Source organism: Leptidea sinapis, chromosome 20 (genome assembly GCF_905404315.1).
Source record: "Leptidea sinapis chromosome 20, ilLepSina1.1, whole genome shotgun sequence".
Lineage (NCBI taxonomy): Eukaryota > Metazoa > Arthropoda > Insecta > Lepidoptera > Pieridae > Leptidea > Leptidea sinapis.
In genome coordinates, this window is record NC_066284.1 from 360852 (window position 1) to 383117 (window position 22266).

Sequence of the window (22266 nt, forward strand, 5' to 3'; positions counted from 1 at the left end):
AACAATAATAACTAACTTCAATCACGTCACCGACAGTGACGTACACAGTGACAACTTCAAATACACTTTGAAAGATAACGTTCACCATCAGTTCAGCCCAATAGACAGAGTAGAATATGATCATACAGGCCATATTACTTTTATATTCTAATTCTCCGACACGGCCATTCTGCAATTCAACGCGCTCTCGCGTTGATTTTTCGACATCAAGTCCAGCCTAGACGCCACAGCGCATAGCACACAAGTAAGGCGTTTACAAACAGCTTTCAACCTCCCACAAAGCAAAACGTAAAAGCTTTCAGCACGTCACAGCTCTGGCGTATAGCAAAGCGTTAGGGCTTTCAGCATTGCTCAGAGGCAGCACTTAAAACACGCTGCAAAGCGTTGCAGCTTTCAGCATCAACCTTGGGTCAAGACAGATGAGCCCAACCTTACTGCACAGCGTGATGGCTTTCAGCAGGACTCAGGACAAAGCGATAAGGCTTTCAATCCACTTTAGTATGACAAAGCGTAGAAGCTTTCAGCATCATCTGTTTAACGGAATCTAGCAAAGCGTCAAAGCTTTCAGCATAACCCATCGCCGGGATTATACTAAAAATTCTAATCCACACCACCTAAAGCGTGGCGCTCTTAGAAGTAAACGTGGACAAAGCGACAGGCTTTCAATCCTTCATCCCACCATAGGTGTAGCGCTCTTAGAAGTAAACTTGGACAAAGCGACAGGCTTTCAGTCCTACACCCCACCATAGGTGTAGGGCTCTTAGAATTAAACTTGGACAAAGCGACAGGCTTTCAATCCTAATATGACAAAGCGTAGAAACTTTCAATCCTAATATGACAAAGCGTAGAAGCTTTCAATCCTAATATGACAAAGCGTAGAAGCTTTCAATCTCCAATGCTACACAATTATCAATAAAGAAAACCATATTTATTATTGGTGCGAGGATAACTTTGTATTAAAACTAAGTTGCCTACCGCAACGGATGAATTAAGGCCTTATCGGCATCGTATCGTACTCGTCCATCCTATGTTTTGCTTCTCGTCTCATTTCTATTAAATCCTCTAGCTCTACCATGAGCTAGCAATCGAATCGTACGTTCACTTACTGCAGTGGATAACAAGTAAAACTTGGAACCTTCCTTGCTGACGCTTTTCGTCTTCATTTGATTCCACCGTTAACATATTCCAAGCTAAATAACTTCTGCCCGATATTATTTTGAAACAGTATTTCTCGAGAGCATCTGGCATAATAAGTTACTCATGGTACCAATTTTCTATAAAAACCGCTGCAGAACATTATTCGCTTGCAATAAGATTTCGATAGATCTTTTACGTTATGACTCATACTACCAAAATGAGTTCTCCAGGTGACCGATAGAGGCGACGTATAATTTTAGATACAAATCTTTACGAAGTTGCTAGTGAGTAGGATCACTGGACTCTATTACATATCTAGGTGGACTCCTATTACAGCCAATTAGCAACTGGATCGGTCTCTTACCAGTACTTCTAGACATTTTGCAATATAAGGCAAGTTGAACCTCAACTAGAACAGATTATAAGTTAAAACCGGCATTATCCGTTCAGACGGGCAGGTCCGGTACCCCGACAGGCTCCACTAGCTATTTCATGGAATTCAATGGACCACTCCGTACAAACACCTTGGAACTCTTGACCCGTGAAAGAAGTTCCTTGGTCAGAGATAATGTGCTTGTGTGTACCGAATATCTAAATAAAATTTCGCAACGCTTAGCTAGCGGATCGCGTAGTTAAGTCCTTAGCAGCTGTTAAATATCAGAATTCTATGAAAGTATCAATTTCTTATTTCTACGGAACCCTCCGTCACTTGGAAGAGCATCCGTCAACTACGGCATACTTACCATCTGAGCACGAACTTATCCTAACCGTATGTTCAATGATCAAACTTCGTTTATTGTAGTTAGCTAGCACAAATCCGCAATATGAGAGACGTTATCGCGAACCCACTACACTCACTCTGATGAAAGACCTCCGAATGGTCCGAAACTAGTCGGTACCCACACGACAAAACGTGAGTAAAACCGTGCATGGAAATATCAGCTTACGGCGACGCACCACACTTTTCCGTAACTGTTGCACGTAACGCTTGGTAAAGCCAAAAATGCAGGTGTCAGTTAGTGGCACCACTAGACAGTGACACACAGTTATCCAGGATCCATTACACATGAATATAATACGTCTCCAACACACATTCCCACTGCACAGACACTGTCCACTGTCCATCACGACATAAGCATCGCTGTGTCATGAGAATACTGCTCAAGGCCTCACGTGAAAACCTTCCCGTCTTCAAAATCACGCAACTTCAGCATGGTTGTAAATGCGTTCCCGGGTGTCAAATATCCCTGGTATCGTTTAGCAGACGTCCCAAAAAACAAGTCGAATGTTTGCGAAGGCGATCCCACCGCTGCTCTCGGAGATTTATTTGGATCAAAAATCGGGCGTCACCGTGTTGGTATCCACAATGCTGTTTTAAGTCGATCAGTGTGCACAACCGGCGCGGGCGCTAGCTTAAAGACGACTGCGACTTCTCAATGAGCGCTCTACTGATGAACAATAATAACTAACTTCAATCACGTCACCGACAGTGACGTACACAGTGACAACTTCAATGACAATTTGAAAGATGACGAACCGGTGGAATCTGTTATATTTCTTGGCATAACTCTAGATTCCAAATTACAATGGGGCCCCCATATTGAAGGATTGGCGAACAGACTTAGTCCTGCAGCATACGCGGTTAAAAAAATTAGACAATTAACTGACATAGATACGATGCGACTAGTATACTTTAGTTATTTCCATAGTATTATGTCCTATGGTATATTGCTATGGGGCAACGCTGCTGATATTAATACAATATTTGTGCTGCAGAAGAGGGCTATTCGCGCTATTTATAACCTAGGTCCTAGAAAATCATTGAGAGCAAAATTCATAGAAATTAACATCTTGACTGTTGCTTCTCAATATATTCTTGATTATGTAATGTATGTTCATAGGCACATAAGTGAATTTGCCAGAAACTGTCATAACCATAATGTTAACACCAGGAACAGACATAAACTGATGATGCCTACTACTCGGCTTAGTCGAGTTAGTAAGTCTTTTGTTGGGCGATGTATATGCTTTTACACAAGATCCCAGAAAATGTTCAAAACAAAGGTGTTACGTTATTCAAAAGAATTGTTAAAAAACGTTTGTGTGGTAAAGGTTACTATAACATAAATGACTTTCTTAATGATACCACCATATTGGGAATGGAGCGACCGCCCTCAGGCTATTAAATAATAAGTTTAATTGTACAAAGTTACTTTAATTGTAAAACATATTTTTGATGAAAAAAAAAAGCCCGCTGAGTTTGTTGCGCCCATTCTTCTCAGGCCTGAGGCATTCACATTGGAATGGGTGGTAGTTTTTTTTGACTTTCAATAAGTGATTTCACATCCTATTTTGAATAAAAATATTTGAATTTGAATTTGAAAATTTGACGTTCACCATCAGTTCAGCCCAATACACAGAGTAGAATATAATCATACAGGCCATATTACTTTTATATTCTACTTCTCCGACATATATATATTAATTAATATCTCTATTCGAGCATTCATTCATTGGTAGAAATTAATTATGATTATTATTAGCATTGCAACTACATGATTCAAATGACGCGTAGTGCAGTTGTAGTTATCTAGTAGTAGATCTTTCTTGACAGGCGTCGCGTTGGTAGCAGTGTAGGCTATACCTACCTACTCTTAGTTTTTTAGTAGAATAGCCCTACCGCTTCCCTACATATTGGCTCCAAGTTAGCTCGTTAGAGTAAGTGTTCTGTGTATCTATGTGTCAAGTCAAATGTCAATGTCTTTCTACTGCTAAAGTTTTTTTGTATGTGGAGAGAGCGCGGGAAGCTTCGAAGCGTGAGAGCGGTATTTATTTTCTTCCTTAATTTTAAATTATATTTCTTGATTACTTTTTGAAATTATTGTACATATTTTTATAGTTCTGACTATTCTTTAAATTTTTAAGATATTTAATAGTAATTGGCTAAGTGTTTCCTAAGTTTTTTTTAAGTTTTGGCGCTAACTTTCGGGCCATGTCTAAGCGAAAGAAAAAGGAGAAACCTCCTGATGAGGAACTCCCTTTGTTCTCTTCTAGTGAAGAGGATAATGAAATAGAAAATGAAGCCACCAAATATAAACCATACATGGTGACTGATTATAATAGAAGATATCCAGAAGATAGCGCGGCAGGTTATGAATTTATCGTATTCATCCAAAGTAAAGAGGAAAAAAAAACCTATCGGAACATGCGATATGCTAAGCCTGAGCAGTTGTTTCCAAAGTTTTGTGAAGGGAATTAAATATTTTTAAAAAAATCAACAATTTTAAAATTGATGTAATCTTTGATAAAGCCAACTTAGCTAATGCATTTTTAGATAACTCTTCATTCTTAAAAGAACAAGACATCGCATCAATCCCAGCTTCATCCACTGAATTGACTGGAGTGATAACCTCTGTACCAATTATTGATATGTCTAACAAAAATATTTTTAAAGCGCTAGCATTAAGCACAAAAAAAAATATTTGTGTCAGACGCATAATGAAGCATGAGAGATTTAACAATACATTTTCATTGCAGCCTACTCAGACAGTTGCAATCACATTTGCAAGCTCCACTTCTCTTCCAGACTATGTCTATCTGAAGATGTGGAGATTGCCAGTATTGCCATATGTACCTCCTGTGAAGCAGTGTTACCGATGTTTAAGGTATGGATATCTTGCCAAATTTTGTAAAAATGCTGAAAGGTGTTCAGTTTGTGGTGATGGACATTCTTCCAAAAGTTGCACCATCAGTGTAGAAAAAGCAGTATGTGTTCACTGCAAAGGGGACCATATTGCTATTTCGGGCAAATGCCCTGTAAAACAACAAAAAATCATAGAAAATAAAAACAAATTTATTTCAAGACCTTACTCATCTTTATTTAATGAAAGTAATTTCCCCAGCTTAAATAAAAATCCACTAGATATCTCTAAATTACTTTCAGACAAGAAAGTAATTAATTTGATAACAGAATCGTTAATCAGAATCGTTAATCAGAATAATATCATTAAATAAAACAGAAAATATGGCAATCAACAGTCAAAATATTACAGATATTTTACATGCAACATTAAAAAACAATAACACCTAACATATCAGACTCTCAAAGTATTTTTTTTATTGACTAAGAATTTACTGAAAAACATTTTTTTTCACTTCAAATTCAATTTTAACACCCTAAATATTATGCAGTGGAATGCTCAAAGCATTATGCATAATAAAAATGTTTTCAAGAAATTTCTTAGTGATAAACAAATTCACATAGCTTTAATTTCAGAGACTTGGTTAAAACCTTCTATGAAACTTAGTATAAAAGGCTATACCATTATGAGAAATGACTGTGGTAATGCTCATAATGGTGTGGCTGTTATAGTTCATAATAGTATTCATTTTCAAAATGTAATTACTTCATATGATGATTCAATACAAAATATTGTTATACAAATACAAATTAACCACAAATTAATATCAATAGTAAGCTTCTATAGTCCTCCACGTTCCGCTCCAAGTTTTACAAAATCAAAGTTGAATAATTTAATAAAGTCCATTCCTGGTCCAATGATAATAGCTGGTGATTTTAATGCACATAATACTCTTTGGGGTTGTGGAAGCACAGAAACTCGTGGTAGAGATATCTTAGATGTCATGGAGGAGAATGACTTGGCACTTTTGAATGATGAAAGTCCCACTACAGTTGGCTCAAAAAAGTTGGCGGCCAAATGGTCTTGATTTGACAATGGTATCCGAAGGTCTGTGATTCCCCTTTTGGTGGATATCATCTTCCCACTGTAACAGAATATACATTTGATTATATTAGTCATTTACCAAAGTCACCTCAAATCATCCCTAATCATTTCAATCCAAAATTGGTAGATTGGCCTATGTACAAAGAAAATATTAACCAGTTAGTTAGAAAATTTGTAGTGGATCCAAATGATCCATTAAATTCATTTAATCAATTTTGTGTTACTTTACTTTCTACTGTTAAAAATTCATTGCCTAAATCAAGAATTAACAATAATAATCTACGAGTAAATAATAAAAATATTCCACATGATAAAAGTACGAAAATATTCTTGCCTTTACCTTGGTGGAATGCAAAATGTTCAAAAGCTGTTGATGTCTGCAAACATGCCTATGTTATTTCTTATATTCAAAACATACCCTCCTTTACAAAATTACATTTCATTCAAAAAGGCCCAAGCTTTGAAAAAAGTTGTATTAAAGAATGAGTGTCAACTGGCTTGGGAACACTTTTGTAAATCTTTATGTTGTTTGGTTCCTATGAGTAGAGTGCGGGAAAAAATGTGAAAGTTTAATCATATAAAATGTTACAGTTGTTAGGTACATCAAACTTACAATTTTTTTTGGTAATCATTAATTTACTCTGGAAATTTAACACCATACCTCGCGAATGGAAAGTTGATTGTTTGGTACCAATACTTAAACTGGACAAAAACCCTAATGACGCTTCTTATCACCCAATTACTTTATCATCTTGTGTTGGAAAAATTTTTGAACAATTATTAAAGCAAAGGATTGAATTTTATGTTGAACATAATAACATATTACCAAGCAATCAGTTTGGATTTCGCCGTGGTCGCTCTGCCAGAGAGAGTCTTAGCCATTTATATTTGGATATTGATAATGCTTTTCAGAACAACAAAGTCTTAGTAGCTGTTTTCCTTGACATAATTGGTGCCTTCAACAATGTAAATTTGCATATTCTTTCATCCATTTTAAGTTCACTCCAATTGCCTGGAAAAATAATAGAATGGATTTTTAATTTGCTAAACGGCAGAGAAATTTTTGTTAAATATAATAATAAATTGATTGGTTCAAGATATTCACATAAAGGTGTAAGTCAAGGTGGAATGTTAAGTCCTCTTCTCTTTGTTTTATACATATATAGACTGAATCTTGAACTTGGCTCTGAAGTTCCTAATCTTCAATTTGCTGATGATTTACTGGTTTACTTTTCAAGTACTAATATACAAAGCACTGTCAGTGTACTTAACAATTCCCTTAAAAACTTAAATTCATATTTTAACTTTCTTAATTTGGATATCAGTCCTGCTAAAAGCAAAGTTATTGCATTTCATGCATTTCTAACGAAGCCCATCAACATTTATTATAATAATCATTTAATTCCAAAAGATAAAACCACAAAATTTTTAGGAGTCATTTTTCAATCTAATTTTAACTGGGATTAATATATTGACTATCTAACAAATAGGGCTTTAAAAGCCTATAATATACTCAAATCTTTAGCAGGTATATATTGGGGATCCGATCCAAAAATGCTATTAACGCTTTACAAAAGTTTAGTACCGAGCCATTTTGAATATGGATATTTTTGTTATGCTCATAAATCATTACTAGTGGAAAAACGAAATAAAGTCCAAAATAGATGTTTATGGGTTATCATGGGTGCCATGATTTCAACACCCATCATTTCTATGCAGGTTGAAGCAAATATACCACCACTTAGTCTGAGGTTTAAATATCTCAAGTACAAGTTTGTTCTAAACTTGTTATCCTATACCAGACACCCTTTGCTCTTAAAATTAATTCATGCCCTTCATTTAAATCATCGTTCTTTTCTGGTCCAAGATATTGATAAAATTCTTAATTACAAAGCTAACTATGATATTTATAATAGTGTACTCTTACCTTGTTATAATGGTTCTTATTTAAGTAAGTTTTGCCTTATAGATATAGTCATACACCACAAATTAAAATATAAAAAGGAAGTCTTCAATGGTTTATCAGACTTTGTAGGGTATCAACAAATCTACACTGATGGTGCAAAAAACAGTGAGGCAGTGGCAACTGCTTTCTATGATGTGACTGCAGAGAGGCTTAGGGTACAAGTTACCTGAAAAATTCAGTATTTTCTCAGCAGTCTTTGGCAATATTAGAAGCTCTGAATTATATCCAAAAGCAAGTCTCTAATAAATGGGTTATAGTCACTGATAGCATGAGTGTTTTACAAGCTTTAGATAATCCTGGACTCAATTCTAAAACAAATTACATCATTCACGAAATTCGAGAAAAATACTTTCAATTATCGTTTTCAAAAAATATAGTATTTTTTTAGACACCTTCACATATTGGTGTTATAGGTAACGAAAAAGCTGATTTCCTTGCCAAATCCATCACAAACAACTCTTCAACTATACCTTTTTCTAATAAACAGATTTCGCCTCCACAATCTGATCTTCTAATCTGTATTAAGAAGGAAATTACAGAAAACATTAAACAACATTGGTATCAAACTATTGAAACAAAGGGTAAATGGTATGCTGAAATTAATAATTCAATTGGTATTCCTTGGTTTTGCAGAGGTAACCAACACCATAACAGAAAATTTTATACGGTTTTGTATCGCTTACGTCTGGGTCATTGTCTATTTAATGTTCATCTTCATCGGATAAACCCTATCCCATCTCCAAAATGCAACTTCTGTAATTCCAGCGAACCCCAAAGTCTTCATCACATTTTCTTCGAATGCCGTAGTTTTATACTTGATAGGATTGTACTAATTGATCATCTACTTAGCATTTATAAATCATCAGATAATATCCCACGCTCTCTTCCGCAAATTTTATCAAATAGAGATTGCTTCCTGGCAATCTACGAATTTTTATTTTCCACTGTGAAAGATTTGTAGAAAGTGTAACATATATATTGAATTGTCCGAGGCTTCTGCCTCTAGACTCTAGAGTATAATATTTACTAGTTATGGACATGGTTCAGTCTATTCACTATGGATACTTGATATTGTAATTTAATTTGTATATATTTTAGCAGGTAAATTTATTATTAGGTAAATTTTAATAATTATATATTATATTATATAGTATCGTAGCAATTTAGTAAATAATAAATTGTTATTTGTTATATTCCTCGTATATTTTATATCGACATTCGACATGACATTGACATAAAACATGACAGTGAAAGTCAGAAACAGAAGAGAAACTCGCTTGAGAATTTCGCTAGAGACTTCTGAATTTCAAAACCAGAGCTTTGGCTACAGCCTTTAAAAAATATGATCGGACTTGACATAATATTACGAAGAAACTGATATACTTCTGAATTTCAAAACAAGAGACTTGGCTATGGCCTTTAAAAAAATATGATCGGACTTGACATAATATTGCGAAGAAACTAAAAGAAAAAAAAGCATTAAAAACAACGAAGAAATGGCTGTATGGACTTGAACCCTTTGCCTGTCCTAATATTGGACGAAAAAAAAAATTTTTGTATGTGAACCAATGTAAATTGAAACGGTATAGTAGTAACTAGTAAAGTAAACTTAAAAAGAAAGACTTTTTAAACAGTATGATCTAGTAGATACACGTTTTCAACTCTCTACATTAATGTGGTTTCTTTGTTGTTGGCTCTACACCACCTTTGTAAGTGCACAGTTTAAAGTTGTGTTTGTCATGTATAGTTGACTGTTTCGATCATGCCGCCAAAACTTAGGGGAAATAAAACTTCTAAAAATATTAAAGAAAACATTGCGCCCGTTCCTAGCGATAACATTAAAACAAGAAATATTGGCAAGAAAATAGAAAATAATTATAATAAAACTACAAGAAAAGCATTAGCCGACAAAACTAATTCAGCATCAGATGATAATGACACGATACATCCGAGTGCGATTGAATCCAAGGTTTCTACTACGAAAGAAGAGGTACCTAAAAGGCGTCGTGTGCGAAAGATTCCAGCCCGTTATGCCGGTAATTCTGTATTAACTAATCTCTCCAATAGTAAAGAAATATCAATAAAGCAAAAGGTAACCCCAGTCAAAGTGACTGTAACTAAAAAGCCTTATGAAAAAAAGATAAAAGGTAAGAAAACTATAAATTGTATTGATAATTCCCCATTAAAAAACAAATCAAAGGCAGTAGAAAACAGCATAATAAAAACTCGCCCAAAGAGAATACATCGTTTACCATCAAAATTAGATAACAGTGTCTTGAGTCCTCTTAAAAGTATTCATCTTCAACCAGTACAAACAAGTACACCAATTGCAAATAAAGCACTAAAGACTTCAAATATTAAGCATATTCTGAATTCAACTGAGAAAAGTAAGTCTCCAGCTAAGAAAGTAACTAAAAAATTAAAAGAAATCAGAAAACTTGAGTCACACTCTAATAATAATGGTAAAAAACAACTTGAAATTGATAAGTGCTTTCGAAAGCAAGAGAACATAAATAAGATAAGATCTAAAAGGCTTCTTGATGTAGATTTCTCATTTAAAGTGCTAGATGATGCAAAAAAATCATTGAAAAGAAGTTCAAATAATCCCGATCCATATGAGTTCACATTTGACCCAAAAGAAGAGCCACAAAAGAAGAAAAAGAAAAGAGTTGTTAAGAAAACCCAATCAAAACCTAAAACTTATGTCCCTAAAGGAAATTATGAAAAGAATTTAGCAAAAGCATTAGCATCATTAAAAAATAATATCACAAAAACAACTCAGGAATGTACACCTTTACAGAGCATTAAAAAGATGAAGTGTAATAAAGAAAGTCAATTAAATAAATTAGGTGGAGATTTGACCAAAAGTGTCAATGAAGGAAACTATAACTCGGTAAGAATTGAAGATATAGCAATGGATCTCCAAGAACCCGATGATACTCACAATTTGAACTACTCTCCTGTAACTTCACCTCATCATACACCAAGAGATCAAGACACTCAAAAGAGTCCAACAGACCCACCTACTATCAATAAAGATCCATTGAAACTTCAAGATTTGAGTTTCTTTGATGACCAGCCTATAGCAAGCAGTAGTATGAATGTTTCTGCCCGTCATCCTCTCGCCAGTCCTTGGCGAGTTGAATTTGGTAGTTTACCAATCAAATGGCAAGTGAACACTTATGTAAAACCGAACATGACACCAGCAGTAGAATCTTCATTCATTAATCCTAATGATTCTAGGAAGAAATATGTCTATACCAATATAATTCCCCAGACAAATGAACCATTGCCAGAAATTGCTAGTGAGCCACCAAATCTTAAACAGACAAGTATAATATCATTTATAAAAGAAGTTGTTGAAAAGAGTGCAAAGAAAAAACAGAAATCAACACCAGTAAAAGAAAATTCCATATTTGGTGATATAACAAACACATCGAATGTTACACCAATCAAGAATTCATTGTCAAAAGAGAATTCAGATCTAGAAGATGAGGGTAGCTTCCCGAATGTAGGAAGTGTTGTGGAAACAGTCAATTGTGAAAATAGTAAGGAGAATAAGCCTTCAAAAACTCCAAACAAAAAGGAAAGTAAAAGAAACACATGTTTTGGTTTTGATGAAAGTGAAGATCAAGATCAGGAAAATATTTCACCCAATAAGAAAGACAAGAGAATAAAATCATTGAGACCCAGGGCTAGAGCTGTCTTGCAAGAGATTAATGACATGAAAGGACCAACTCGAGCAGTAATACCAGTAACATTATCAAAAGTGTTAAATGCTGACAATTTAAACAAACATGAGGGTCCTAAATCTGGTACTGAGCCACCAGTTTTCCCTGCAAATATGTCTGGAGAATCAAATATGGAGACCAACCTGTGTAGTTTGAATGATGACTCTCAAACAGTGCACTTATTTGAAGACCTCGACTTGGTTCATCTCTATCATCAAGTATGTATTATAATTTAAATAAAATTCTTGTGTCTCAATGTCAGTTGCCATTCTCCTCTGAAACAACTTGATTGATTTATAAGAAATATTAGATGTATATTTTGTAGTTCTTAGAATTGGTTATAATCTATTTTTTATACCCAAAACATAATTTTAATGCAATTTGTTTATTAATTTATATGCCAATAAAATATTTGCCGGGTCAGCTAATATATAAATATATTAAAAGTAGCTAACTATTAAAAATTGTAAGGGATCCAGTACTCTGTGATCAGCTTAAATCACTTGGCATTGTGTAGAGGTGTCTATTCATTGTGTCCTTTCTACCACATTTAATTCCTTGCCACAGAAATTCCCCTTTTGCATAACACAACAAACTTGGCTATATTTGGATGTGTTGTTAGAGGAACCACTAGCAATGTTTCTGCCATATACAACCAAATTGTATTATTGTAAATTATATTCTTAGTCTGAGATCTATAGTGTACTTAGACATTGCTCTTTACTTACGTAAAACTTACAAAAACTGTGATAAAAGAAACTTATTACTGTCAAATGATTATAAAACCGATATAAAAGATCATGCTAAGCTAACACTCAGCTAAGTTTTACATAAGGAAAGTCTAAGCAAAGTTTAAGTACACCCTATTGGATTTTTGACAGTCTGTCTCCATTCTATCATATTATTGGGCTATTGTCATTTTATGACAAACCATGTCTTGCACACATAAACATTTCATTGTATATATACAGTGGTGAATTGTGGTGCCCCTTCCACAGAAGCCTCTAGAAAGAAAGTATGTATACAGCATAGTGTTAATGGTTGTTGACTATGGGGGTCCGGAAGGTAAAAGTAGTAATTTTGTGTGATGGACAATGCAGCATACCATCGAACATGATTCGCTATGAGACTGCATCCTATGGTTTGACCATACCTAATCGGATCATGTGTTTGTGTTCAAATTTTGTTCTTTAAACATATACCTACTATACACCATTGTGAACTTTCCTGTAGATCTATAAAAGAAAGACAATCCCGCAATACATTGTTTTGTTATATCTAAAGGGCCCTTATTAATTGTATTCCAGCTATCTTAACAAGATTGCTGAGAATGAGGGCAGCGCAGGACCGATTGTCGTGGAGATCTTTGGGGTAGGCCTGTGTCCAGTAGTGGACATGTTCCTGCTGATATAATGATGATCTCAATGGCAGCATATTTGATGAAGGGTCCCAGCTTGCTTCTTCCAAAATCCCCAACAATCATCATCTTTCAACCAGTATATGCAAAACCAAAACATATAATTATATTAGTGAAATCCACACTAAAATCAGTCCTATAAATTTCAGCCACCCCAAAAAAGTTATGGGAAACCCAAGAAAGTGATATTTCGACAAAATTCAGCTTCCAGTAGTGACACACAAAATGGTGCGGCTGATGAGAATGCCGCCTCAAGTGATGAAGACAACTTAGAAGACCTATCATTTCAACTACCAACCATCAAACCCAAGAAAAATATCAAGAAGAAGAAACCTAAAAAGCAACTTTCTAAAAAAGAGGTATAATTTTATATCTTCTTAATAATAGTTTATTACTTTTAAAAACCTGGGTTATATATAGCACAGAGTAATAATTAATTAATTGAGCCTTTTATTCAGACATTAACATAACATACACAAATGATTTAAGTTTTCTTTAGTGTTAATTCCGCCAATATTTGTTTTTAAAACAATTCGACATGTGTTTCGCCTCTACACGAGGCATCCTCAGGATGTGTTGTCTCGCCAAAATCTGGCACGAGACTGAGTGTAGAGGCGAAACACGTGTCGAATTGTTTTAAAAACAAATATTGGCGGAGTTAACACTAAAGAAAACTTAAATCATTTGTATAATTATGGATTTCCGCAAAGTAACGCCTAATTCAATAAATTAACATAACAATAAAACAGTACACTTTTTCCTTGTGTTTCTCTGAGGCATAAAAAAGAATAGGCAAAGTCCCAGACTCAAGTGTGTCCTAAGAGGCGACTAGGTTCATTTACCAGTGGGAGGCTCCTATGTACAGGGTGCTAGCTAGATTATGGGTACCACAACGGCACTTTTATCTGCCCTGAAGCAGAAAGTGTAAGTATTATTGAGTTTTGGTTGGTCTGAAGGGCGCAATAGCTATTCAAATTACGGGGCACAGCTATTCATGTTAAGAAGAAATCAAAAATTATGAAGATCTTTGCTGTACAATTCTCCATACAATACAAACAAAACCTAATTCTTCTTTTCTGAAAGGCTGGCAAACTCAATTAAATGAGACTTATGAATGTCAAAAGTTTTCTTTTCTTTTTACATTTTCCACCACTTTGAAAAATATTCTCATCATCTCAAGAAGTGGAAAGAAACTCATCGGTGCCACTCTTTTAAATAAACAATTACAGCTTCATTGCTCTACAAATCATTTCAATTACATTATATGTACAGTGATGCAACAAGAATACTCAAATGTCAAATACTGAATACCTTACATGAGTTAGTCAAAAAAATATATTTAAATTAATAAATAAAAAAACTAAAGTTATTGATTATTGAAGTTGCATCAATCCACATACACATAACAAAAAATAATATGGTACCAGTATATAGTACCAGTTTCGCACAGGATGCCGGCTAGATTATGGGTACCACAACAGCATCTATTTTTTCCGTAAAGCAGTAATGTGTAAATATTAGGAACTGTGTTTCGGTCTGAAGGGTGCCGTAGCTAGTGAAATTATTGTTCAAATGAGATTTAACATCTTATGTGACAATGTGACGAGCGCAATTGTATGTCGCTCAGAATTTTTGGGCTTTTGAAGAATCCTGAGCGGCACTGCATTGTCATTACAATACAGTGCAGGGCAGGGCGTATCAATTACCATCAGGAAAACGTTGTGTTCGTCTCGTTCCGTATATTCATTAAAAAAAATACTAATAATAATATACCAATACTTTCTTACTTAATACCACTACTTAATAAATTGACAACCATATATCCCAGTGATTAGTGACCGTGCCCACTGAGCTAAAGGTCCCGGGTTCGAATCCCAGTAGGTGCAAACATTTATATGATGAATATGTTTGTTTCCAAGTCATGTATGTTGTAGTCATATGTATATTGTATTAAATATATAGTCTTATACGAATAGTACAGGATTTGCCTAGTTTGGGGCAAGATAATTTGTGTAAAACAATGTCTTTACAATAATATACTAAATACTTCATACAAATAAACAGTTATGTCTACTCATACTTATTCATGATAAATTTTGCAGGTCTTGTAATAAAACAAAATTGTTATTTTACAGGAGAAAGCTGCGGATGAGTGGGCTGCGGGTTTCAACTCAATGTGTGAAGATGTTGAAGAGTTTGATCTGGTTGTGGAATAATTATGGGACCCTCGTCAGGAACGAAGCTTCTCACGCCTTTTCTTCAACTCTTAATGTAAATTACTTAATGTGGATATTTTATAGTAATTATTATGATGGGCTACTCACGATATATGATTTATTAAATTGTAGCCGATTTTTCGGTCCAACTTCATGGATTGTGGTCGTGAAATACCGTCAAATTAATTAAATATATTATATCGTGTGTAACCGTCATAATAATCACTACATGCATATTTTATTGTATATTTTTAATTTCTATCATCTTTTTTATAATCTAAAGAGTTTGAAACTTTAGGAAAATAATCTATTACAAACATTCGCGTTGTACAAATATTATTTCGAATTTAAATATAGTCTTACTAACTATCAATGATAATAATTGTGAATAAAATAGGAACTAAAATTGCAATTCTTAAGATACCTCACAAGAGTGTGTGACTTATCTTCTCATGATAAGTCACACACCCTTGAAAAAAAATAACTACTTTGGGCCCCGATTTATAATTCAATTACTTTTTCATAAAACTGCGATTCATGTCGTACCATAGAGCTACAAATAACTTGTATAATAATCAAGCAGGTTGAAATTCGCTTGAACATACATTTATAAGTAACTGCATTTTATTAGACAGATTGTCATACGATCTTATTCGTGCAAATATAAACCTAACATTATTTTATTTAAACTAACTATATGATTTTAAAAGAATTATCAGCAAAGTGGGTCGTGAATCAATTTTGTCGATGGTATATCAAAAGGATCTAGATATTTAAAGTGAGACTTTTATTACATCCTCTCAAACTTTTTCGTCAGTGTGTTGCATGTCGCGTGACGGTCGGGCTGCGCCTATAGTTAGCTGGATGCAATTGCGTTCGGGTGGAAGAGTAGGTTCGAACCCCACACACTTGATAAAGGTTTTTTTATTTTATGAAAATGTAAAACATATTAATTTTTTTTCTATGCTGATATTAATACCTATGTTATTATGTGAAAAAACTTGCATCGTGGTTTCATAAAACCACACAATTGCTTTTTTTAATATGTAGCCATTTTAAAGATGCCATTTAGTGCGTAATTTTTATTAGTGGCTGTAAATGCATTGCTTTTTGTGATGGGTTTTGTATGATATTTTAGTAATAGAATTAGGAATACTACAGTTTTCAGATAAGTACCTACGTAACACCATATTGAGATTTTCACTTAAGGTATTTCCGTGGTTTATGTTCAGCATATGGCATGGCTGATAAGTGCAAAAAAGTGCTTGAGAATTAAGAATAACGGTTTCGTATATCTTTATTTTTTTAAACAATCATAGATTTCTAAAACTATTACATTCGTAAGTGCTAATAATGATTTTATTATTAATTAATGATTGTTACTTATTCGTTTTAAAATTAATCTATGGAGGCTCTTTATTTCTAATCCTACACCTTGTCATAACATAGCAGCGAATTTCGATATTTTTATTAGTTATTGAAGAAGTGCAGAACTTGTGAAAAACGATACCGCACACTCTGGTCTTATTAAAAACAACCGTTATTTTGTAAAATACTGCTGGTTAGAATATGTGTACAAAAATAGCCCTGGTAACGGAAATATACAAAAGAATTTAGTTTTTATTGAGATTAAAATATAATTTTGTAAATCTATGCATAAACAGGCAAAGTATAAAACAGTCAGGTACATATAGAAGTGTGCGAAATATGGCTTAAACATTGATATACAAAAAACCCAAGATACACAGTCAACGTCTCAAAACCGTCCCCATAAAATAAGCGCACAATCTAAAATTGTGCGCTTATTTCAAATAGTCTCGCGTCGCCCGCGTCAGTGCAACGTCCGCGTCGTCGAAAATGCCGAAGTGTTCGATGCGAAATTGTAAAAATATTACGTCAAGAACGTTAAAAAGGGATGGGATATCGTATCTTCGGTAAGTAAAAGTGTTTATTAATTTGTTTTTGGTTCTTATAACTTAATACATGTAGTAATAAGTGATTTTGATTTAATTTGTTTCAAAACTTCACTCACCGCATTGTCATTGTAAGAACGATGCGTATCGGTGTCCCTATAATTTAGTCGTGTTATGCAAAGGACTCGATTTTCAAAGGAATCGATGGAGTCGATTTTTTTTTTCATTATGTTTTTTTTTATTAATATGATTGAACTTTTTTCTATTACAGTTTTTACAAATTAAACGTTATTCTAATACTTTTTAATCAAATCCCATTAATAGTAAAATCAATATTTTATGTTCATAAATACTTCCTAACCAAATACTTAGATATTTGTTGGAACTTTTTTTATTAGTAGAATGTTATTAAACATATCAGGTGAAATGTGTGTACCTCTGCCACACCCTTCTCGGTAATATAGGCGTATATGTTAAAATATTGTTTTAGATTTCTGTGTATAATTTACTAAATTTTTTAATATTTTAGATTCCCTTGTAACCCAATACAATGTGGACAATGGACATCGATCGTCAGCAAACAGAGGTGTGAAGATTTTTATAAGCCGAATAAGTCTAGCGTCGTTTGTTCAGAGTACTTTTTGGACAAAGATATATATGTAACTGCAAAAGGCAGAAGACGTCTTCTGAAAACGGCTGTTCCTACAGTAGTGGTAAGTAACTTTTGGAAATAAGAAAAATTAAATTGTGAAAATAGTATGGTATTCTTCATTAAATTGTAAGTTATCACGACGAAAACGGACGGAGCCTTAGTACTTCATCATGAAACATTTCATTTGTTTGATTTGCTAATAGATATTAATAATTTTTATATTGCTTACAGATAAAATTGCCGGATGGTGGCGTTAATACTGAAGAGTCTACGATTTCACTGTTTGACGCGGAAAATAACAAGAAATTCATATCTCCTACTAGTTCCCTAAGTATAGGCTCAATTTTAGACACACCTCGAAAAGTAATTATAAAACACGAACTTCAAAAATGCCGCAAAAAGTTATTTAACAAAGAAAAAGTCATTGACAATTTAAGAAAGAAAAATTCAAGGCTTGTTAAAAAGGCCATTTCGTTAAAGAATGCATTAATAATTAAAAAAAAAGATTTAAATTTGACTCAAATTTATGTGAAGACCTATCCACGTATATAAAGCACAAGCACACAGCCGGTCCGAGGTTCGAGTCTCCTTAGGAGACGCCTCGCGACTGTTGTTGCGTAGTCTTTGCGGCCTCCACGGCACATGTCCTATGTCGCTGTAAGAGCATGGCTAACAGCATAGAGGAGGTTTTAGTCGGTATGGGGTGTCCGCTTACGCGGACACTCGAGACTGGCATATTACGCCTCGTTCCGGGGCATAAATACGTAACTGTATTTCCTCCTCTCAAAAAAAATAAAAAAAAACTTGTGTTAAACAATAATAATTATGACCAAGGCTTTTAAAATATAATTATAGATTTAAGTTTAATTGTAATATTTGAAAAATAAACAGTTTATCTAATAAATACATATTTCGTTCATTTGTACACATATCCTACCCAAAACATATATTTTATTTATTTAACATAAACTCTTAGATGAAAGTTGTGAAAACTTCTAAGTATCTATGTATTGTGTTTAGAACACAATTTAATTAACTCTTACAACCTAATTATTTCATTACATTAAAAAAAACTGTGAGAAATATACGTCTCCACTCCATGCCTTGTCCGACCGGCGAAGTTCGGTCACAAAATTTTATTGTTTTTTGTAGACTCCTTTGTGAAATCAACTTTAACATATGTGAATAAGGTTCAATTTGTAAAAAACTGTTTATCGTTTGACTATAAGTACCTATTATAATATAGACGAGTGTTTGGCGACAGTTTTGAGTCTTACTTTTGTTCGCAACTGTGCATCTTGGGTTTTTTGTATATCAATCGGCTTAAATGAAGTTTGTAAGGGGAAGATCACTTCAATGCAAAATTTAAATGTCAATAATGTGTTCAATTAAATATAACCAATATTATTAATTGTAGTAAGACATAAATCTAGTAATAAATATTATTAGCATGAGAGATATCTCCTATGCTCTACAAAACTGTACAAAATGTGTATCGAATTTTGAGGGTAGTTGTAAAACTTTTTTAATTTTTGACATTATGTGATATCATGTCTGACGGACAATAATCACCTACTCAATACTCGTTTTACGATATATCTTGAAACATATTCAGTTTTAATTTACTATTATATTTAATTATGTTTAAGATTGTGTTTATTTCGTATAGTTACAAGATTGTTTACGTAATAAGTAACAAGTGTTCATTTACCGCTGTTGTCAAGAGATTAATTAATTAATTCTACGCCTCCATCATCTCTGAAACAAGAGGAGTGTTTTTATTTGCTTAAAACAGCTTAAGATTTTTTGTATAATCTATAGTAAGACTGTCCTCTCACGAGATTAGTGTGAGCGAGGAAGGGATTTCGGCAAAGCTGTTCACTCGTTTTGATACAACTATTGCAGTTTGCTCATCTAATGCCGTTTAAATATGTATAGTTATATTTAAACGGCTTCACTCGTGTTCAATCGGTGTAGGTACCATTATCGTCGACACATAGTGCCTTCTGATTGACTGCCTTGGACTAAACTGTACTCCATGAAATGTAAAATCCGGTCATTAGTTGAGGTGTTTACTGGAAACAAACATCAGGACACTGGATTTATATATACATACTTAAGATAATGTTTCAAAAAAGATTTAATAACCAATTTAATTACCTAATGAAGCCTTAATTTTTTGCCAGCTATAGACGTTAAATTATGCTGTTAACTAGAAGATCCGTATGCTGGCAGTTGAAGAAAATATTCTTAACTTATTGTGACATTTTGACTGGCATTCAGATTTTGAGCAAAATGTATTTGACCATAGATAGGGATTATAACATGTCTCTTACAGGCTCGACAAAACAACACAACTGAAATTGGACTATTTTAACTATATACTCTTAGATTAAGAAATGGTCTCCAACTAGATACCGCAGGCTAGACTAGGTACCGTAAAGTGCGGCAACTAATACTACGCCCAAGTGGGCGTCCTCGAGCCAGTGTGACAAGCTAACGTTGTCACATGTTCTGTTGAACTTTTCTAACAATTGAAACAAAAATGCCGGGTTGCGTAGTAAATCTTTGTAAAAATATACTACAAGAAATAAGAATGACACTGGGATCACATAATTATCATCAGTAAGTATTTTGTATATAATTAATTTCAATGTAAAGTAACACGAAGCTTATGTTACAAAATTTTAAAGATGCCATTGAGTGTCAAGATGCCACCCACACAAGCATCTAATTGTTGCCGTAATAAAAAAGCAATTGTTCGTAGGTAGTGCGGTATCTAGTTCTTGCGCAGCGGAGACCAATACTTATTAATCTAAGTTTATACTACTATTAAACTCATTTATGTTAATTATATAAGAGATTAAGAAAACTCATATTTTTAAGAAAAAGTTTGAAAACTTTGACATTAAGTGCATTTTTGTGTAATTTATAATTATATTATGTTTAATAAATATAAGTTTTAATATCATGACATTTACAGAGTTCTCATTTTTTTTCTTATTTATAGGCCTTCATATTTTATTTGAATTCTAATGCATAGCAATAGTTTAAATATCGTTAGAAATGAAACCAAAATGGTCAAATATTTTTTATTTGGACTAGGCATTGAAGTTGAGCGGTGTCGTTGACGCAGTCTTGGCGGCTCATATTAAATTAAAATGGCTCTTAATGGCGGAAGTACGACATGCACCTTAAGGCCTCAGCGTATAATAAACGTCATGCATTACTATCGCACACCGCTCAAAATCCTTGTCAGGGCCTATAATTTCGACTTTGTCCGACCGCATTTGATCGCCCATGAAAATGTATATTATTTTATTTCTAAAAAATTTTTTTTATAAATTATAAATTTGTTTAATAAATATATTTTAGATAAAAGTGTTTTTATTTCAATGAACTTTATAACGTGAGAGACAAAAAGACTAAGATATTTCGCAAATAAAAGATTATTTCTATTTTCGTCTTAGGCATCGGCCTGTATAAACAGCCACATGATAAAAGTTGTCTCTGCTTTTTGGGATTTGAATAAACTAATCTGGCGCATTATTGGAACGCTTTTGTTCGGCTTATTACGATAAGCAGCCGCTTTCGACTCAGAGCTTCGGGCTATCTTTCAGGGTTAGGTTAAATGAATAAATTTTGAATTTATTTGATTTGAGTAACATTTTTAATCATATTATTTAAATTTTCTAATGATGACGTATAAATTATTCTTTAGTAACTAATTATTTCACATGAAAAAGTGTATTCGAAATATCTACTTTCAATAAATTGTTTTGATTTGATTAAGGTTAAGGATAAGAAATTCAGGGTTAAGACTATCGATACTACCTACTGCGTCTCTACCACCTACAAGTAAGTAATATTCTGGAAAAAATAATATTGTTCTTGTGTGAAGTGATCACTAATCCCGTAGTCGATAGCTTTATAATACTAGACTAAATAAACTTAGCGGAATTAACACTAAATATAAATTATACTTAATTCATTATGGGTTTAGGCAAAATAACACCAATTTCTATACAGTCACCTATCTGACAGTAATTTATCGGCACCTGAAAGTCTATTGTCGTGTTATTTCAATTTCTCGGGAAGTGTAGCGGTACACTAGCTTCTTTGATGTAGGATAGAAAACCGCCGCTGGAGGTATTGCCGCCATATTGATTGGAATAATTGCCCTAAATCAGGTAGCACCTACGTAATTAATTATTTCAATATCCTTTGCAGTCGTAGTGACGTGGTGGGTCCTATAGACTATAAATAAAAATACTCTGTGGTATAGACTTTAATTTATTTGGACAGTTCCTTAAAACCAATACAGATGGCACTGAGACTAAATTAAGTTAAACTTAGTATTCTGTAGATGTCGCGACATGTACCGAATTTAGTCTAAGACAACTCCATTTAACAACTATTGTTTAAACTTTAAACAAACGTAACAATTAAGGTTCAGTTTAGGTCTAGGTATTAGCTATTTATTGCTTAC

General features: G+C 33.7%; 2 protein-coding genes and 1 long non-coding RNA gene across 6 annotated transcripts; 2 read left to right on the forward strand and 1 right to left on the reverse strand.

The window, feature by feature from the left end:
- Positions 1-4974: 4974 nt before the first annotated feature.
- On the reverse strand, positions 4975-8990 carry LOC126970364 (uncharacterized). 4 transcript variants are annotated; one of them, XR_007730615.1, is made up of 4 exons: positions 8241-8990; positions 7810-8156; positions 6709-6894; positions 4975-5922 (listed from the first exon to the last, which is right to left on the reverse strand). It is a non-coding gene; the product is annotated as an uncharacterized LOC126970364 (long non-coding RNA). The 4 variants fall into 4 exon arrangements; XR_007730613.1 differs by having other exon boundaries at positions 6988-8976; XR_007730614.1 differs by having other exon boundaries at positions 8015-8974.
- Positions 8991-9405: 415 nt separating this feature from the next.
- Positions 9406-15762, forward strand: LOC126970118 (uncharacterized). The gene is made up of 3 exons (XM_050815843.1): positions 9406-11797; positions 13146-13355; positions 15132-15762. The coding sequence occupies exons 1-3, from the start codon at positions 9611-9613 to the stop codon at positions 15210-15212; spliced, it is 2478 nt and encodes an 825-aa protein (XP_050671800.1). The 5' UTR covers positions 9406-9610; the 3' UTR covers positions 15213-15762.
- A 153-nt stretch (positions 15763-15915) lies between these two features.
- LOC126970119 (uncharacterized) lies at positions 15916-21158 on the forward strand. Its single transcript, XM_050815844.1, has 3 exons — positions 15916-17146; positions 17655-17838; positions 18009-21158. The coding sequence occupies exons 1-3, from the start codon at positions 17070-17072 to the stop codon at positions 18327-18329; spliced, it is 582 nt and encodes a 193-aa protein (XP_050671801.1). The 5' UTR covers positions 15916-17069; the 3' UTR covers positions 18330-21158.
- The last annotated feature ends 1108 nt before the right edge of the window (positions 21159-22266 follow it).

Bases quoted from the DNA above. Each gene is read 5' to 3' on its own strand.
- LOC126970118 (XM_050815843.1), top strand. From the start codon at position 9,611: ATGCCGCCAAAACTTAGGGGAAATAAAACTTCTAAAAATATTAAAGAA. The intron at 11,798-13,145 runs GTATGTATTATA...TATAAATTTCAG, and splicing joins TGGTTCATCTCTATCATCAA to CCACCCCAAAAAAGTTATGG. The intron at 13,356-15,131 runs GTATAATTTTAT...GTTATTTTACAG, and splicing joins AGCAACTTTCTAAAAAAGAG to GAGAAAGCTGCGGATGAGTG.
- LOC126970119 (XM_050815844.1), top strand. From the start codon at position 17,070: ATGCCGAAGTGTTCGATGCGAAATTGTAAAAATATTACGTCAAGAACG. The intron at 17,147-17,654 runs GTAAGTAAAAGT...TTAATATTTTAG, and splicing joins GATGGGATATCGTATCTTCG to ATTCCCTTGTAACCCAATAC. The intron at 17,839-18,008 runs GTAAGTAACTTT...TATTGCTTACAG, and splicing joins CGGCTGTTCCTACAGTAGTG to ATAAAATTGCCGGATGGTGG.